The following is a 17,044-nucleotide window of genomic DNA, read 5'->3' on the forward strand; positions in this document are numbered from 1 at the left end:
TTGAGGTAAGACTTAGTAGTTTCCCATTAATTTATTCCAACTCTGCTCTTACCCTCAGACCTGCATCAGAATGCCTTGTATTAATGTAACAGGAATGGCTTATCATCAGAATCTCATCTTGGGTATTTGTTCTTCCATCAAATCCCCTAAGACCATCTTATCTTTTAGCAGCAGGGTCTTAGACCCCAGCCAGAATTCCATCTTGAAGCTAATCTAAGACAAAGTGTTAAATTGCTCTCCTTGAGCCCTTGATTATCTAACCCAGTCTTAAGTTCTCTAAGCTTTCACTGAAAACATTCTGTTAAATCAGAAATAACAGGAGAGGAACAGTAGAGTATCCTCAGGGTGAATGCACAAAATAGGTTCTCACAAGGAGAGCGCGTTCTTCGATGGGTTTCTGGCAGGGAGCCACCAGCTAGCTGGCGCTCAGGACTTGGTGTTTTCGTTCTCTTGACTCTCCCCATCCGCGCCGAGGAATCTGCTGTATTTTAAAACCACCTCTGATAAAAGCCTTTTAGATGTACTTTTATGGGACTCAAATTGCTTCTAATTAACAGAACTTTAGAATTGCTTGGATAAGAATTATTTTAGTAAGCTTTGTTTTTTTTTTTTAATACACTTCTTTTTTTTTTGGTGCAGTTTTAGGTTCACGGCAAAATTGAGCAAACAGTACAGATAGTTCCCAAATACCCGCTGTCCCCACACATGCACTGCCTTCCCCACTATCAACCTCCTGCGGCAGAGTGGGGCCTTTGTCAGCCTATGAACCCGCATTGACACGTCGTTATTACCCAAAGTCCACAGTTTACATTAGCGGTCACTCTTTGTGTTATATGTTCTAATAAATCTTTTAAATTTTAAAATTAATACATGCTCACTGCAACATAATAGAAACAATACAGAAAAATATATACAAGAACATAAACATCATTGAAACTCCTACCATCCAGGCGCAACCACTGTGAACATCTTCCTGAACGTTCTTTTAACTCCTTGCTTCGCTGCTTCTCTGTTTTCAGCCTCACATATACACTGGTACATTTACAACCCGTATGTAGAAATTTTTACAATTGAGATCAAACAGTACATGCAGTTTATAATGCTTTTTTTTCTTTCAGTATCTTGTGGACATATCTATGTGGACTACTTATTTACGTTATTGTTTCTTTCCCTCCCTCCCCTCCCTCCCTCCCTTCCTTTTTTTTTTTTTGAGACAGGGTCTTGCTCTGTTGCCCAGGCTGAAATGCAGTGGCATGTTCACAGCTCATCCTCTGCCTCCTGGGCTCAAGTGGTCTTCCTGTCTCAGCCTCCCGAGTAGCTGGGACAGGCCTGTGCCACTATGCTCAGCTAATTTTTGTATTTTTGGTAGAGATGGAGTTTCACCATATTGCCCAGGCTGGTCTTGAACTCACGGGCTCATGGGCTCAAGCGATCTGCCCGTCTCAGCCTTCCAAAGTGCTGGGATTACAGGTGCGAGCCACTGCACCTGGATTATTTACATCATTATTCCTACGCCTACCCAGAATTTCATTGTATACCATTCATGATTTATTTAACCAAGCCTTATGTTGGACGTTTAAATTATTTTAATGTTTTTATGATTATAAATAATTCTTCAAAGTATAAAACTCACTGTATATAAATATGTGTTGACTTGTCTGTTTTCTTAAATTTCTAGAAGTATAAATGTTGTCAAAAAGTTATATACATTTTAACTTTTTATAAATTTTGCCAAACGTTTTCCCTCCAGAAGGATTGTACTATTAATTATTTATACAACCACCAAGGGTATATGTTTCTTGCCAGCCTTTTAAAATCCAGTATTGTTAATCTTTTTAATATTATATAGTTAAAAATATCATTTTTTATAGAGGAAGACCAGTGGTCACTGCTTCTATTAATATTTGCATTTTATTCATTCAGGCAACAAATTTTGAGGTCAGGAGGATAGAGGGAAGAAAGTAAAATTCCATGTCAGTTAAGATTGATAGAGAAATTGTCTGTGTGTAATGAGAAGACTTTAATGTAATTTTTAAAAGATATGTAAACATTTTTTATCAGTCAGCGCTGCTATGATTAAATATTAACAGGTGAGTTTTATAGTCCTCGCTATCTCAGTTCTTCTGATTTCAAATTCTTTGTAAGTTAAAATTGCAAGCAAGAAGAAGAGAGAGAAGTCAGCCAGCTGATTCTGCAGAACCTTTCTTCAGAAAGTACTTTTCAGCTCTCAGTGCTGCTTTTTAGCAGTGGGAAAAGGTTTGGATCACTAAGGAAATCTAACCTGCCACCTGTTTATTTCAGCGCTGGAGCTAAGAATGATTTTTACATTTTTAAATGGTTGGGAAAAATAAAAACGTTTTGTGACATATGAAAATTATATAAAATTCAAATTTCAGTTCATGAGTAAAGTTTTATTGGAACACAGCTATGGTCATTCATCTAAATATTACGTACGGCTTCTTTTGCCCCATAATTGCAGAGTTGAGCAGTGGTGATGGAGACCAAATGGCCTGCAAAACTGCAGATATTTGTGTGTGGCCCTTTACAGAAAGTTTGCTCAGCCTTGGTCTTGATGTGTCGGGAAGAGTAGCAGTAGGAGTGAATGTGGTGATGTCTGGTTTCAGGTTTGCTGAGAAGCTGAGTGGTTAATAGCAGTGCATAGGTTTTGAACAAAGTAATTAAAGGTGGGATGGCTGTAGAATTGGTTGTCATAGAAATAGATGAGTCAATTACATTCCTCTTCTCTCAGGAGCTGCAGGACAGATGAGGACATTGAAGTACAGAGAATTAAGTGATCTTTTTGAACAGGTTAACTTGAACAGGTACTCAGATTGGCAGCTTGGTCTGGTGCAAAAAAAAAAATTCTCTTTGAGAGTTTGTTTATTCATTCATTTAACCCCTATTAAACTTTTAGCGCGTACCAGGCACTGTCCTAAGTTCTTCAACACCATGCTGGGCATAAAATGTTTGTGGTGTTATATTTTATTTTATTTTATTTTATTTTTGAGACGGAGTCTCGCTCTGTCACCCAGGCTGGAGTGCTGTGGCCGGATCTCAGCTCACTGCAAGCTCCGCCTCCCGGGTTCACGCCATTCTCCTGCCTCAGCCTCCTGAGTAGCTGGGACTACAGGCGCCCGCCACCTCACCCGGCTAGTTTTTTTGTATTTTTTAGTAGAGACAGGGTTTCACCGTGTTAGCCAGGATGGTCTCGATCTCCTGACCTCGTGATCCGCCCGTCTCGGCCTCCCAAAGTGCTGGGATTACAGGCTTGAGCCACCGCGCCCGGCCTGTGGTGTTATAAACTACTGGTAATACCTCACGGAAATTTTTATTTGTGGAATAAAGGAATACTAGAAATGACCTAGATCTTTCCACAGGAGAGAAATCTGAGTTCTACGTGCCTTCATGAAGTTCCTAACAAATCTATTAGGAACTTACTGTCATTTAAAAGTAGGAATAAATTTAAAAAAGATGATCTCACTTTGGTAAAAAAGTGTTTCAATGAAAGCCTTTTTAAAATAAAGGCCTTTTTAAAAATAATATTCTTAGAATATTAGTCCTGGAATCAGGCCAGGAGCCCGTTTCTTGGTTGATTATTCAGTCTTCTTCCTGTTAGCAAAGCCCAGAGACTTAACACTTTTTTGTGTTGTGGACCCTTTTGAGAATCTCCCCAGAAAACACACAAATGCACATATGTACACAAAATTTTTCATGTTACCTATAGGATTATATGGGATTCTTAAACATCTATGGTTCATAGATAGAACTTCTGATTTAAGAGTGAAAATAAATTATTTGTCCAGTGGCTGTTCATTGGGTGCCTACTGTGAACCAGTTAACATTCATTGTGCATTTGTTGTCGGGAGATTTTCCAGAATATTTGTCTACTTGTGGTATAAAATCTAGTCAGTCTAATTTTAAAAGAGAGGCTCTGTTAGTGCGGCTTCAAGGGCTTGAGAGGCCAAGCTATTTATTTTTTAAATTTGTGTTTTAGGATCTCTATAAAAGTCACTTGTATATTGGGAAATGTGCTCTGACAAGTGTGCTTATTGAAATAAAATGTGCTGTCACCTGTTAGATTCTCTTTTATTTCCCTTATTCTAGTATTTTCAGAACATTTTAGAATATAATGAAGTATTAGAATAGTTCTTAAAATAAGTCTCGGATCTCCTACAGTCATCTGAGCAGTGAAGTAGTTGATACTGAAGACTCATTTTTGTCTGTGGTCACCAGGAAGTTAATTTTGTAGGATGTCAGTTTTACAATCTTCAGCAAACCCTTCAGGTGTCTAATTCTGTAACTGAAAAACAACTGGAATTTGAACATACCAAGAAGGTATAGTATTTTCTAGGTAGCAATGTCAATAAAATCCTTTATTTTAAAAAGGCTTTCATTGAAAGACTTTTTTACCAAAGTGAGATTATCTTTTTTTTCTTTATTCCTACTTTTAAATGAGGATAAGTTCCTACCAGATTTGTTTTACTACAAATTAGATAATGTATATGAAATTAGTTGATATAGACATCTCTGGCTCAGTTAATGTTAGTTGAACCTGAACACCAAAGAAAAACACTTGGATTGGAGGATGATGATTTTTTTTTTTGTAGAGTTCTTTTAAAAATATAACCAAGTAGACCTTATTCCTTCTATCTACCTGGATGTTTGTACCCATTAAATGTTTGAGGTGATGAATATCCTTAAATACCCTAATTTGATTATTACACATGCTATGCATGTATCAGAATAACACATGTACTCCGTAAGTACAATTATTGCATATCAATGATTTTTTAAAATAGATGCTATAGATATTTTCCTCATTAACAAATATGAGTTGAAATAAAAAAAGATTACCAATTCAGTAATCTCTTAATTATTGCCTAGAATCGCTTTTTCCCCTAATGTTAGAGGATATGGGCTGTATTTTGAACCAAGAAAATGGGAATAATAATGGGAAAGGGTGTAGATTCCAGAACTGACATCCAAAAGTTCTCCGAGTCAAGGTTTACCGACGGGCACTCGTTGGAGGTTAAATGTGAACCTCCTGCCTATCTTTTGGGAACAGACAGGGGAAGTGCAAAGCAGGGTGTAGATTATAACATTGGAAATTCAACAAGCTAGATCCCCAGAAAAATGAAAATGTGAAAAGGAGCCTCAGGAGGTGCGGACAAAGGCCCACTGAAATGGGAGCTCAGGTCTCCAAGAGAGATTCTGTCTCCACGTGTTAGAGCCCCAGGTTACGTGCAGTGGAAGGGAAATCCAGAGAACAGCCAGCAGAAATGGTTTTATTGCTGTAGACTCTAACTTTGGAGAGCTGGTTTGAGTGAAGATAAATTTTCTCTCAACATGGGAGTTGCTATAGTATGAGGAGGTTTCTTCATTGCCTTGTCCTAATTCCTGAGTGGTTTCTATCAAAATAAGCTGGTTACTGTAAGTTTTGATTGAGTGAGGTGCTTATAGGTGAACAGTTGAGGATTCCAATGATGGTATGTTTGCAATAGTTGAATCAGAATTTTTTTTTAATTTATAAATTTGAATTAATACATGTAATAGGTAGATGATAAGGAAGGCTATAAGTTATAACCCTCACTCCTATCCCCTGAGGTAACTAATAATTTGGTTTGTTCTTTGCAAACCTTTCTCTATATAGCATAAAATATTTAATTTTGAATGTGTATTTAAATTGGCACGTGTACTAAAATTTGAATTTAGATTATTTTATAGCTATTTTATAACTGGATTAAATTGAATGGAAATTGGGTGGTATGAAAATTACATTCTGCTTGACAAGAATTACTACTCAGTCTCTGTTAGGTGGTAGAGGCAGAAAGGAGGTAGGGCCTGACCAACTTGTGGGAGGTTAGGGATGGAAAGAAGGGTCTGGAAAGAGGGAAAATAGAAAGGCAAGCTGAGAACTCCTTGCCTGTCTGCATATCTGTTTTATTTTGGCATAGGAAGAAATGAGGGGATCAGGTTTGAATCCTGGCTGTGATTTTTAGTGACTTAATTGTCCTGTTGAAGTTACCAACCTTCCGTAAGTTTGTTTACTTATAAAGGAGCTTAGTGATATTTCATAGTTATTTTATAAATTCTTTTTTTTTTTTTTTTTTTGAGACGGAGCTTTTGCTCTTGTTGCCCAGGCTGTAGTGCAATGGGGCGATCTCAGCTCACTGCAACCCCCGCCTCCTAGGTTCAAGCTATTGTCCTGCATCAGCCTCCTGCGTAGCTGGGATTACAGGTGCCTGTCACCATGCCCAGCTAATTTTTTGTATTTTTAGTAGAGACAGGATTTCACCATGTTGGCCAGGCTGGTCTCGAACTCTTGACCTCAGGTGATCGACCTGCCTCGGCCTCCCAAAGTGCTGCGATTATAGGCATCACGCCAGGCCTATTTTATAAATTCTTAAAAGAGTTAAATAACATGTAAGTCATCTAGCCCACTGCTTGGTTCAGTGGTCCCTCTCTTTCTTCGTTCTTTCGAAGTAGGGAGTTTGAATTTGAAAGTTAGTTAACTTGTCAAAATTCATTTTTCATGGTACATAATTAGATACCTTTGCCTTTTTAAAAAGGACTGTTTTATAGACTAAATCAATAAAAAGATAATTGATTATAAGGTAGTATTTCTCTGGGATCAAGTCAGTTGAATATTTGTTGGCCCTTATAAAGATCTGGAAATTAGTTATTCATTGATAGTTAGAGGAAGCAAAATTATGTCACATTTTGGAGATAGGGTTGGTGTGTCAATCACTGAAATTAATTTGATTGGAAACAAAGGTTTGACCAAGTAAGATGGGAATTGTATGAAAACACATTTTAATCTCAGTTTCTTAAACATAAGTTGAACTCTCAATAAAAATGTGAAAGCTATAAGATTTTTAGAAATATCTGTGGAGGAAGAGGAAGATGAGGAAGATTTTAGCTTAGCATTCAGCAGACCATTCAGACCTTTGGCTACCTTCATTCAAACTTAGGTTTTCATTCAGAAGACTAACTTGCTTTTCCCACCTTCCTCCCATTTTTACCATGTAGAATATACCAAATCAGTGGGGGAAAGATAGAAAATTAAAGAAAATAAAAATTACAGATTATCCCCCTTCTCAGAGAAAACCATTGCTGACATTTTAATGTATTTCGTTTCAGATTATTTTTCTTTTCATATTCATGTGTTCATATACTTAAAACAAAAATGACATACTTTAAAAATACTTTTTATAAATGCTTTTTTATTTATTTTTTATTTATTTTTTTTTTTTGAGACAGAGTTTCACTCTGTCGCCCAGGCTGGAGTGCAGTGGCGCGATCTCGGTTCACTGCAAGCTCCACCCCCCGGGTTCACGCCATTCTCCTGCCTCAGTCTCCCAAGTAGCTGGGACTACAGGTGCCTGCCACCACACCTGGCTAATTTTTTTGTATTTTTAGTAGAGACGGGGTTTCGCCGTGTTAGCCAGGATGGTCTTGATCTCCTGACCTCATAATCCACCTGTCTCGGCCTCCCAAAGTGCTGGGATTAAAGGCATGAGCCACCATGCCTGGCCTATAAATGCTTTATTCAATCAAATGTATTGTGAATGCCTTTATGCTGATAAATGTATTTCCACAACATCTGGTTATCTTTGCTCTCTTCTAATTACAGAAATAATGCATGTTTATTGGAAAAAGTTTTCAAGTATATCGGTATATCTAATAGGAAATAAATCTTGCCATATAATCTAATTAATCATTTGTACCACAGTACTTTTTAGTGTCTTAGGTTTCAGCTATATGGATGGACCATAATTTACTGAGTTAATTCCATATTGTTTTCCATTTAGCCATGAATTAGAAGCAATTTACAGTAAACCACACTGCTGTGAACATTTTTGTATATACATCTGGGTACAGTTGTCCAATGATCTCATTAGAATGAATTCCTACAAGTGTATGTGCTGGTTAGTGTGTGTATATTTTAAAGATTTTTTTTTTTTTTTTTTTGGTCAGGTACTGCTAAATTCTTTCCAAAATCAATCTGTTTTCTGATCAGCAGTGTTTGGGGGAATATCTGTTTTTTTCCACACCCTTTCCTATCTTTAAGAAAAATTTTTTGTGTGTGCCCATTTAAAAGGTTAAAACTGTTTTAACTTTCAAGTTATTTTTTATTAACTGAGTTTACTATTACGAGGTTTTGGCTACGTGTATTTGTTTGTGAATTACTTCTTGGCCTATTTCTAAAAATTGAAGTGTCATCTTTTTCTACAAAAACAACTATTCCCTTTTTGTACATCAGTCAGTATGACTTAGAAGATGCCTTAGTCTCCTCTGAAACAAAATGAGTTACGTATGAATAAAAAATTTACTCAACTGTAACACTTTGCTTTTTGCATATGGCTGTATTGACCTGAGAGCCAGGAAGTTCTGGCACAACCTGTATTTTTATCCTGAGGCAGGTAGATAGACTCCAGCTACCTTGTGAACTGTGTGGTTTTCTTGGCAACTCTGTCTGTGTTTGTCTCTGCAGTCTCATCAGTCTTGGTAGCTGTGCCAGTATTCGGGTGGGGAGTGAGTGGGACTCTGTCATCACTGCAATAAATTAAAGTGAAACTTACTATCCCTGAGCCCAGGGGCAGCTGATATTGCAGATGGGGGAATAATGTCTGTGTAAGTTACTGTGTACAGATACTCTCCTTGGTGCCTATGGTGATTAAAGTAACTACAATGCACCTTTTAGCATGGTACCTGTTACACAGTAGATGCTCATTAGATGTTGGTAGTTCAGTTAACCAGGATGGTCAAGGAAGGCAGTGATAAATAGAAGACAAGCAGATCTGAGTTGAAGCCCTTCTTTATGACAGTTAAACAGGTGACTTTGGGAAAGTTATTTAACTTTTGAGCCTCAATTTTCACATGTTGAAAGGAGAGCTAATAAGCCTGCTACATAGGATTAAATGAGATAATATGTCAGGCATGTAGCATTATGCCTGATGTTTGACTTTCCAGAGGAAGAAGGCGGTGTTAGGGCCCAGTAAGGTGGATGCTGCCGCTTGGCAATCACAGGCCTAGACACCCAGGCATGCCCAGAAGAGCAGCATCCTCACTATCAGTGGGCAGAGTGGGAGCTTTGTTCCAGAAGGAAAGGTGCAGTGAAGAAAGGTGATTAATGTGGGGAAGGGAGGGATGAAGGCATGAATGATGGGAATAATGAGGAAAAAATGGAAACATCTAGATTATATCCTTTCTTCCTAAAAATAAAGTAAAAGACTCATTTCTTTTGCCCAGCACGTCTGTCAGCCAGTTGATTCTGCAGTTCTGTTTCAGTGCCTACTCGAGTGTTTTGTAGACTGGTTTTGGGAAAATGTGTGTATATATATATATATATATATATGCATGTATACACAAAATTAAAGTTAAAAATAGTTGCCAAATAGATGTTCTTTTAAAATGAAGGATGATAAATAAGTGCTGGAAGCCTCTGTGGGAGGAATTGGTGTGGGTGAGAAGGGAAGGCTTCTTGCAAGAGGAGATTTGATTTGACTCCTGAAAGGGGTTAAAGTTTTGGTCCTTTTCTTTTTGAAGGCCACTGATATTTCCCAGAGTCTGTTCCATTGCCCCTTCATCCTTGCAGATGCTTTGGATGGAGTCTATTTTAAGGGTCAGCTGAGTTTGCAGAAGCATCATATCCTGTCACCCATGTGCCTGGTTCACAATGCTTGTTCACTCCTGAAGTCCCTGTGAACCCTGCCAGAAAGGGACCTGCTGAATTGTATAGCGTGGCAGGGCCAGGTGCCATACTCGATTAGCGGAGCAACCCAGAAAGCTTGGGATCTTTGTGCTGCTGAACACCACTGCAAGCTGTTTTCCTTTCTAAGTCACACTTTACGGAGCATAGTTGTTATTTGTCTCTGTGTACATATTTGTAAAGCATTTGGAGATATCAAGCATGTTAACTGTAGCTCTTTAAGAGTGTGTGTGTGTGTGTGTGGGGGGGTGGTGGGGCGGGTGGAAACAAGCCTAAGTAGAAAAATAGTGAGAATTACACTTTTGAATTCCAGTTTTCACCTTGAATTTGTCTTTTCTCTGTCGCTTGTTTTGTTTTTATGAAATGCTTTATATAGAGTACTTGCATATAATGAAAAAGAATTATCCTTAAAAGTTAAAAATGGAAACATTTTAAAGATACTCCTATTTTAACAAAAGTTTTTTATTTTTCTCCATTTTCAAGGTATATTACCCAAATTTGGGATGGATGTGCATTGATGCCACTGATCCAGAGAAGGGAAACTGGCTGCGATATGTGAATTGGGCTTGCTCAGGAGAAGAGCAAAATTTATTCCCACTGGAAATCAACAGAGCCATTTACTATAAAACTTTAAAGGTAACAGTGTTAGAATTAATTTACTGTTAGTTACACTGCTTATGTTTTCCTTTTTTTTTTTTTTGAGACGGTCTCATTCTGTTGCCCAGGCTGGAGTGTAGGGGCTCCATCACAGCTCACTGCAGCCTAAGCCTCCCCAGGCTTGGGTGATCCTCGGACTTCAACCTCCTGAGTAGCCAGGACTAAGTTTTGAATTTTTTGTAAAGACAGAGCTTTGCTATGTTATCCAGGCTGGTCTCAAACTGCTGGGCTCAGCGATCTACCTGCCTTAGCCTCCCAAAGTGCTGGGATTACCGGCACAAGCCACAATGCCTGGGCCTGCTTATGTTTTTCTAATGCTGTCCTTAGTTGTGACTGACAATGATTTTGCAGACCTGGAAAGGATTATATTTGGAAGTACTTCATCCACACTCTCAAGATTCTGTGTTTTAATATATGGTTGCCGTGTGTGTCAGGGAGCTAAAGCATGAAGATCGTGTTAAGTAATTACACAGTGCATCTTTAAAGATACTGATGAGTTAAGCATGTGGCAGCTGCTTCCCTCCTCCGATGACACAGAGGCATTGGGAACTGTCTGGCAGATTTATCCAACTGTAAGAAACTATCAGTAGGTATGGTGGGTCTGTGTTAACTGAATACACATTGTTAGTCTTTGATATTAATGCAGCCTTGGATTAGATTTTCTTTTCCCTAAATTTTACTGAGAATAGAAATTGAACAGAACATGTTTCTTCCTTCTGCCAGATTTTTCCTTGGAGATATTAATTGTTGAAAAGAAGAAAGTCATGTTTTAGGATTGGTAATGAGGTTATGGAGCACATTCAGGGACATGAATGTGAGGAAACGTGGAGTGTTGCTGCGTTTCTTCGTGGAGCAAAGGCCATGTCTCCCTCATTTTCATGGGTCACATTCTTTAAGAAGACAAATCCGGCCAGACTTGGTGGCTCACGCCTGTAATCCCAGCACTTTTGGGAGGCCCAGGTGGGCAGATTATCAGGTCAGGAGATCAAGACCATCCTGGCTAATACGGTGAAACCCCATCTCTACTAAAAACAAAAAATAAGCCAGGCATGGTGGCGGGCGCCTGTAGTCCCAGCTTCTCGGGAGGCTGAGGCAGGAGAAGGGCGTGAACCCGGGAGGCAGAGGTTGCAGTGAGCCGAGATCATGCCATTGCAATCTAGCCTGGGCGACAGAGCAAGACTCCGTCTCAAAAAAGAAAAAAAAAAGACAGATCCTCACATTATACATGGAGATATTCTAAGGCAAAATTTCAAGCCTGTTAAGATGGATGGTTGTTGCTTTTTGCATTAGATAGGCAAAATTGCTATAAGGCAAATTTCTCTTTATTCACTTCCATTAAAAATGTCATACGTTGGAGAATAGTCTACGAGAAAAATGATCTCCATGGAATTGAACACTTTTGATGAGCACATATTTCAAATTGTGGCCAGCTTTGCAGTGTGCTGTGTTTTGTTAGTGGAGTGGCAATAGGCCTTCTGGAAGTTTAGTTAACCTGTAGCTGTTTAATTTTGCTGCATCTTTCCTGACATTGTTAGCCAACTAGACTGACTTTTACCACGTTTATACCCAGGTCCTTGTGTCCAATCCCTGCAGATTTTTTGTTGCACTTTCTTATTTAGGACTTTAAAAACCTGTTTTCAATTTTTATTCTGCTAGATCGTAGTAGCATGCTTTTCTAGTAGGTATTACTCTACAATTTTCTTATATTGGAGTTTGAAGTTGGATTCAAGAATGCATTCTGTTTCTCAAAAGTATTTAAAGTGAGAAATACATATGGTTGAATCAGTGAGGTAGAATCTTAGTGGAGATGAAATACTCACTAGGGGATGAATATGAGACAACAAGGTCATAGGAAGGAAGATTTTTTTTTTTTTTTTGACACGAGTGTCGCTGTGTCACCCAGGCTGGAGTGCAGTGGCATGATCTTGGCTCACTACAAGCTCTATCTCCTGGGTTCAAGCCATTCCCCTGCCTCAGCCTCCCAAGTAGCTGGGACTACAGGCGCCTGCCACCACGCCCGGCTAATTTTTTGTATTTTTAGTAGAGATGGGGTTTCACCATGTTAGCCAGGATGGTCTCAATCTCCTGACCTCGTGATCCATCCGCCTCGGCCTCCCAAAGTGCTGGGATTACAGCCTTGAGCCACCGTACCCGGCAGGAAGGAAGTTTTGAAGGCATGCAAGCTCATGTAGATATTAGGACACTGCAATTCCTTCATTATACTTCAAGTTAAAATGTGTTCATCTCTGATGCAAATTCACAGAAACACTGAGAAGCAAGATAGAATAGTGGTTGGGAGAGTGAACTCTGAGGCCAGACTACCTGTTTTAGATCTTGACTTGCTGTGACCCAAGGCAAGCAGGTGTGACCTGACTAGCTTTGTAACCTTAGCTAAGTCCCTCTTTGTTCCTCAATTCCCTCATTGTAAGATACCGGTAATTACGTTATTGACCTCATAGGGTTGTTGTGATGATTGCATGGGTGAATACAGATAGAGCTCCAGCACCTAGTAAGTGCTAATAAATGATTGCTGTTATTTTTCACAAGGTGGTATGGTGTCACGGTCAGGAGTGGGGACTCTGGAGCAGACTGTCTTGTGAGCAAATTTTGGCTTCTAGATATGTGACCATGCGAAGGATCTCTCTGTGTCTTAGTTTTCTCATCCATAAAATGGAGGTAATAATAAAACTGCTTCATAGTTTGTTGTGAAGGTTAAACAAGCCTATATATATAAAAGGTTCTGTGAACAGTTCTTAGTTCAGTGTAAGTCCTCAAGTGTTAACTAGCTATACTAGTACTATTATTTTTACCTTTGTCCGAAATAACATAGTTCTGATTTTTGAAGACTTCCCCCAGTCTTGATCTTTGATATTTGCTCAAGTATGTACAAAGCCTCTCAGATTTTTTACTAGTGATTATCTTAACTCTATTCTTCTAGATTAAGTGTTCCGTGGGTTAGGTTTTCTAAAGAAATTACATGTGATGCTCTGTGGGCTCTGTATCTTCTCAGCTTATTATTACACCCAGATAATTGGGAAATCTCAGCACTGGTTTTGTTTGTAATATGATTACAAACGATTTAAAATTCCTGAAAGTTAGCTGTTAAGTCTGCTATCTATTCATTCCTCTGTTCGTTAGTTTGGTGAATATTTATTGAGAGTCTGCTGTGTACCGAGTTCTCTCCTATGGTAGTGAACAGGACAGACAAGGTTTCTGGTCTGGTGGATGTTCCGTGTTACAGGGGAAGAGGCAGATAGTAAGTAAATAAGAAAGTAATTTCCGGTAGCGATTAGTGTGTTAAGACAGTAAAATGTGATAAGAGACTAGCTAGGTAGGAGAGGGCTGCTTTGTCTCCAGTGAGTCAGGGAAGGCCTTCCTGAGGAAAGACGTTTGAACCCCACTCCTTGGATAGGAAGGATCTGGCTACGCAAAGGTCTGCTGGAAGAGCAATCCAGGAAGAGGAGTGGTAGGAGCAAAGGCTTTGGAGTAAGTATAAGCTAATGGTTTTTTTTCTTTTTGAGATGTAGTCGTGCTATCGCCCAGGCTGGAGTGCAATGGCGCAATCTCAGCTCATTGCAACCTCCGCCTCCTGGGTTCAAGCGATTCTTCTGCCCCAGCCTCCTCCTGAGTAGGTGGGACTACGGGCGTGTGCCACCACACCCAGCTAATTTTTGTATTTTCAGTAGAGACGGAGTTTCACCATATTGGTCAGGCTGGTCTCCAACTCCTGACCTCGTGATCTGCCCACCTTGGCCTCCCAAAGTGCTGGGACTACAGGCGTGAGCCACCGCTTTTGTTTTTTATTTTAAAGGAATAGAACAAAAGCCCATGTGGCTGGAGGGAGGAGGAGAGGAATCTTAGGAGATGAGGCTGGTGAGGTCCACAGGGATGTGTGAGGTTTTTTTTTTTTTTTTTTTTTTTTTTTTGAGACGGAGTTTCATTCTTGTTGCCCAGGCTGGAGTGCAATGGCACGATCTCAGCTCCCAGCAACCTCTGCTTCCTCAGCTCAAGCGATTCTCCTGCCTCAGCCTCCCAAGTAGCTGGGATTACAGGCGTGCACCACCATGCCCGGCTAATTTTGTATTTTTTTAGTAGAGACAGGATTTCTCCATGTTGGTCAGGCTGGTCTCGAACTCCCGACCTCAGGTGATCCGCCCGCCTCGGCCTCCCAAAGTGCTGGGATTACAGGCATGAGCCACCACGCCCGGCTATGGGTGAGTTTTAGACTTAAGTGCTGTTCACCCATTGGAGAGCTGAGGCCGAGAGCTGACCGATGACTTTTTAAAAGACCGAGCTGGGGACTGGATTGTAGGTGGGTATGACTGGATGCACTTTTGTGTTTTCGAGCGATTCTGGAATACTTCTCTAATTTTCTAATATTTCTGACACATTTTTCTATTATTCCTTATCCAGTATAAGGAATATTAGAACCCTTGCTTCTTCCCAATTTGTTTGGTAAACTTTCAAGTTTATTTATATATGCTGATGTTTAAACAAGAGAATATAGAGCAGATTCTTGGTTTTATACCTGTCTGAACCCAAAGAGAAAGTGGGAAGAGTTTAAAATCTTTGTTGTTGTTAATTTTTTCTTTAATATCAAAATATATTTAAAAAGAGGTTGTTTGGTCTTTTGACTTTATTTTTTTAATGTGGATTTATATTTCCATTGTTGAAGGGATTAATTTTTCTTTTCTTCTGAATTTGACTTAAAAATGCTAACCTGTACAGAAGAAGAAAAAAACACAATATAGTATGGAAGAAAACAAGCCTTGGTTTAAAAAAAAATTATTGTTTTCCTCTTCATAGGGTCTATTGGTGTAGCTGTTTTAATATAAAGTTGTGAAGCATATATAGCTCCGTAATATAACCATTTCAAGTTACTAATAATTTTTGTGGTGTTTTGTTTTCTACTACTTGTTTATTTTTATTTATTTATTTATTTATTTATTTATTTATTTATTTATTTATTTATTTTTAAGATAGGGTCTCGCTCTGTCTCCTAGGCTGGAGTGCAGTGACACAATCTTGGCTTACGCAGCCTCCGCCTCCCAAGCTCAAGTGATCTCCCACTTCAGCCTCCCGAATCGCTGTGACTGCAGGCACACACCACCATGCCTGGCTAGTTTTTGTATTTTTAGTAGAGACAGAGTTTCGCCATGTTGCCCAGGCTGGTCTCAAACTCCTGTGCTCAAGCAGTTTGCCCACCGTGGCCTCCCAAAGTTCTGGAATTGCAGCCATGAGCCACTATGCCCGCTAATAATTTTGAAGGCTATTTAGCAGCTAACAAATATGTTCCTCTTGATCTAACACTTCACCAGTGCTAGAAATTTTATATTTGATTTGTGATACAGATTCTGGTGTGTTTTTACTTTGTGTGTTTTGCAGCAACAAGAATATCTTAGGACATGAGTGCCCTCCCAAGTAGAGTTTATGAGCGCCCTCACCAAGTTGCTAGTTCAGTTATCACTTCACTGACAACTGCAGTGGAGTGAACAGGGAAACTTAAGTTCTTATTCTTAGAGGTATCTTGAAAATGTCCGGTGGTATCTTCTAGCCAGTTCTCTGGTTATGTCATTTCAGTGGGGAATTAATGGGGAGTGCGTTTGTTTTCACTCCTTCCCATATTCTTTTTTGCATTGGTTTTAAGACTTTACATATTTCTGAGAACTCTAGTCATTTCAAGTATTAGTTGACAGCACCATTTCTTAAATATGTGACTTATAACAAAAAATAGAGAAACTGTACATTTGGAATTTATATAATCTAGAAACAGTTTACTTTAACATAAGCCTGCTGTTTCAACAGATTAGCTCATCAGAATGCCAAAAGGTGTTTGTGATGGCTGTTTTAACTCATTAATATCTTATATATTAAAGTAAGTTTTTTGGTTAGATTTAACTGATTCAAGAAGGGAAATCATGTATTGGTTCAAAAGTAAGAAAAAGGCAGATTTTAGCCTTCTTAGGGGTGGGGGAGAGCCAAGGAAACAGCAGCTGCCTTTTCTTTTAAATAATTTAGAATATTTTAAAATTTGGACTATAGAAACAAGTTCTGCAGTGAATTAAACCAAGTAATATTTACTTTTAGGGGCTTTATCTAGACTAGAAGGTATGTTGAAGTGAGGAACTATTTTGTTTCTAAACTGTAGGTGGAATTTCCCTCCCTGCAAAAAAAAAAAAAAAAAAAAAAAAAAGAAAGAAAAAAACAAAAAGCAGGAGCACTCTCTTAGATAACCATTGTGCAAAGATCCAAATCAGGAAGCTAACAGCAACACATTGTTTTATTAGGTAATATGTACACCTGACTCAAATTCTGTCAATTGTTCCAGTCATCTCTTTGTAGGAAAAGAAAACGTTTTCACATTGGATTGTCATGTCTCATGTGTTTGGCTGGTACCTTAGTCTTTGTTTTTTTACAGCCTTTCAGTTTTGAGAACTGGTTGGTTATTTTGTAGAATGTCCCAAAGTTTGAGCTTCTCTTATGTTTCATCATGATTAGATTCGATGTATGCATTTTGGGCAGAAATCTACCAGAAGTGATGCTCTGTTTTCTGTGCATTATATCAGGAGACATATGATGTTGATATGTCTTATTACAAAAGTGTTGTTTTTTTCTTTTGTAATAAATATTTTATGGGGAGATATTCTGAGGCTATGTATTTTGTTACTCCTCAAA

General features: G+C 38.8%; 2 protein-coding genes across 5 annotated transcripts in view; one reads left to right on the forward strand and one right to left on the reverse strand.

The window, feature by feature from the left end:
* The window catches only part of DHRS3 (dehydrogenase/reductase 3), a 1,035,619-nt gene that overhangs the window by 687,025 nt on the left and 331,550 nt on the right, over positions 1 to 17,044 (reverse strand). The window lies entirely within an intron of this gene.
* The window catches only part of PRDM2 (PR/SET domain 2), a 116,716-nt gene that overhangs the window by 22,285 nt on the left and 77,387 nt on the right, over positions 1 to 17,044 (forward strand). For all 4 annotated transcript variants that reach the window (XM_050787825.1, XM_050787808.1, XM_050787799.1 and 1 more), the window contains exon 4: positions 10,196 to 10,348. In XM_050787825.1, coding sequence (XP_050643782.1) covers positions 10,196 to 10,348 — 153 coding nt within the window. The remainder of the gene's footprint in view (positions 1 to 10,195; positions 10,349 to 17,044) is intronic.

The sequence above is a fragment of the Macaca thibetana genome, chromosome 1 (genome assembly GCF_024542745.1).
Source record: "Macaca thibetana thibetana isolate TM-01 chromosome 1, ASM2454274v1, whole genome shotgun sequence".
NCBI classification, from domain to species: Eukaryota; Metazoa; Chordata; class Mammalia; order Primates; family Cercopithecidae; genus Macaca; species Macaca thibetana.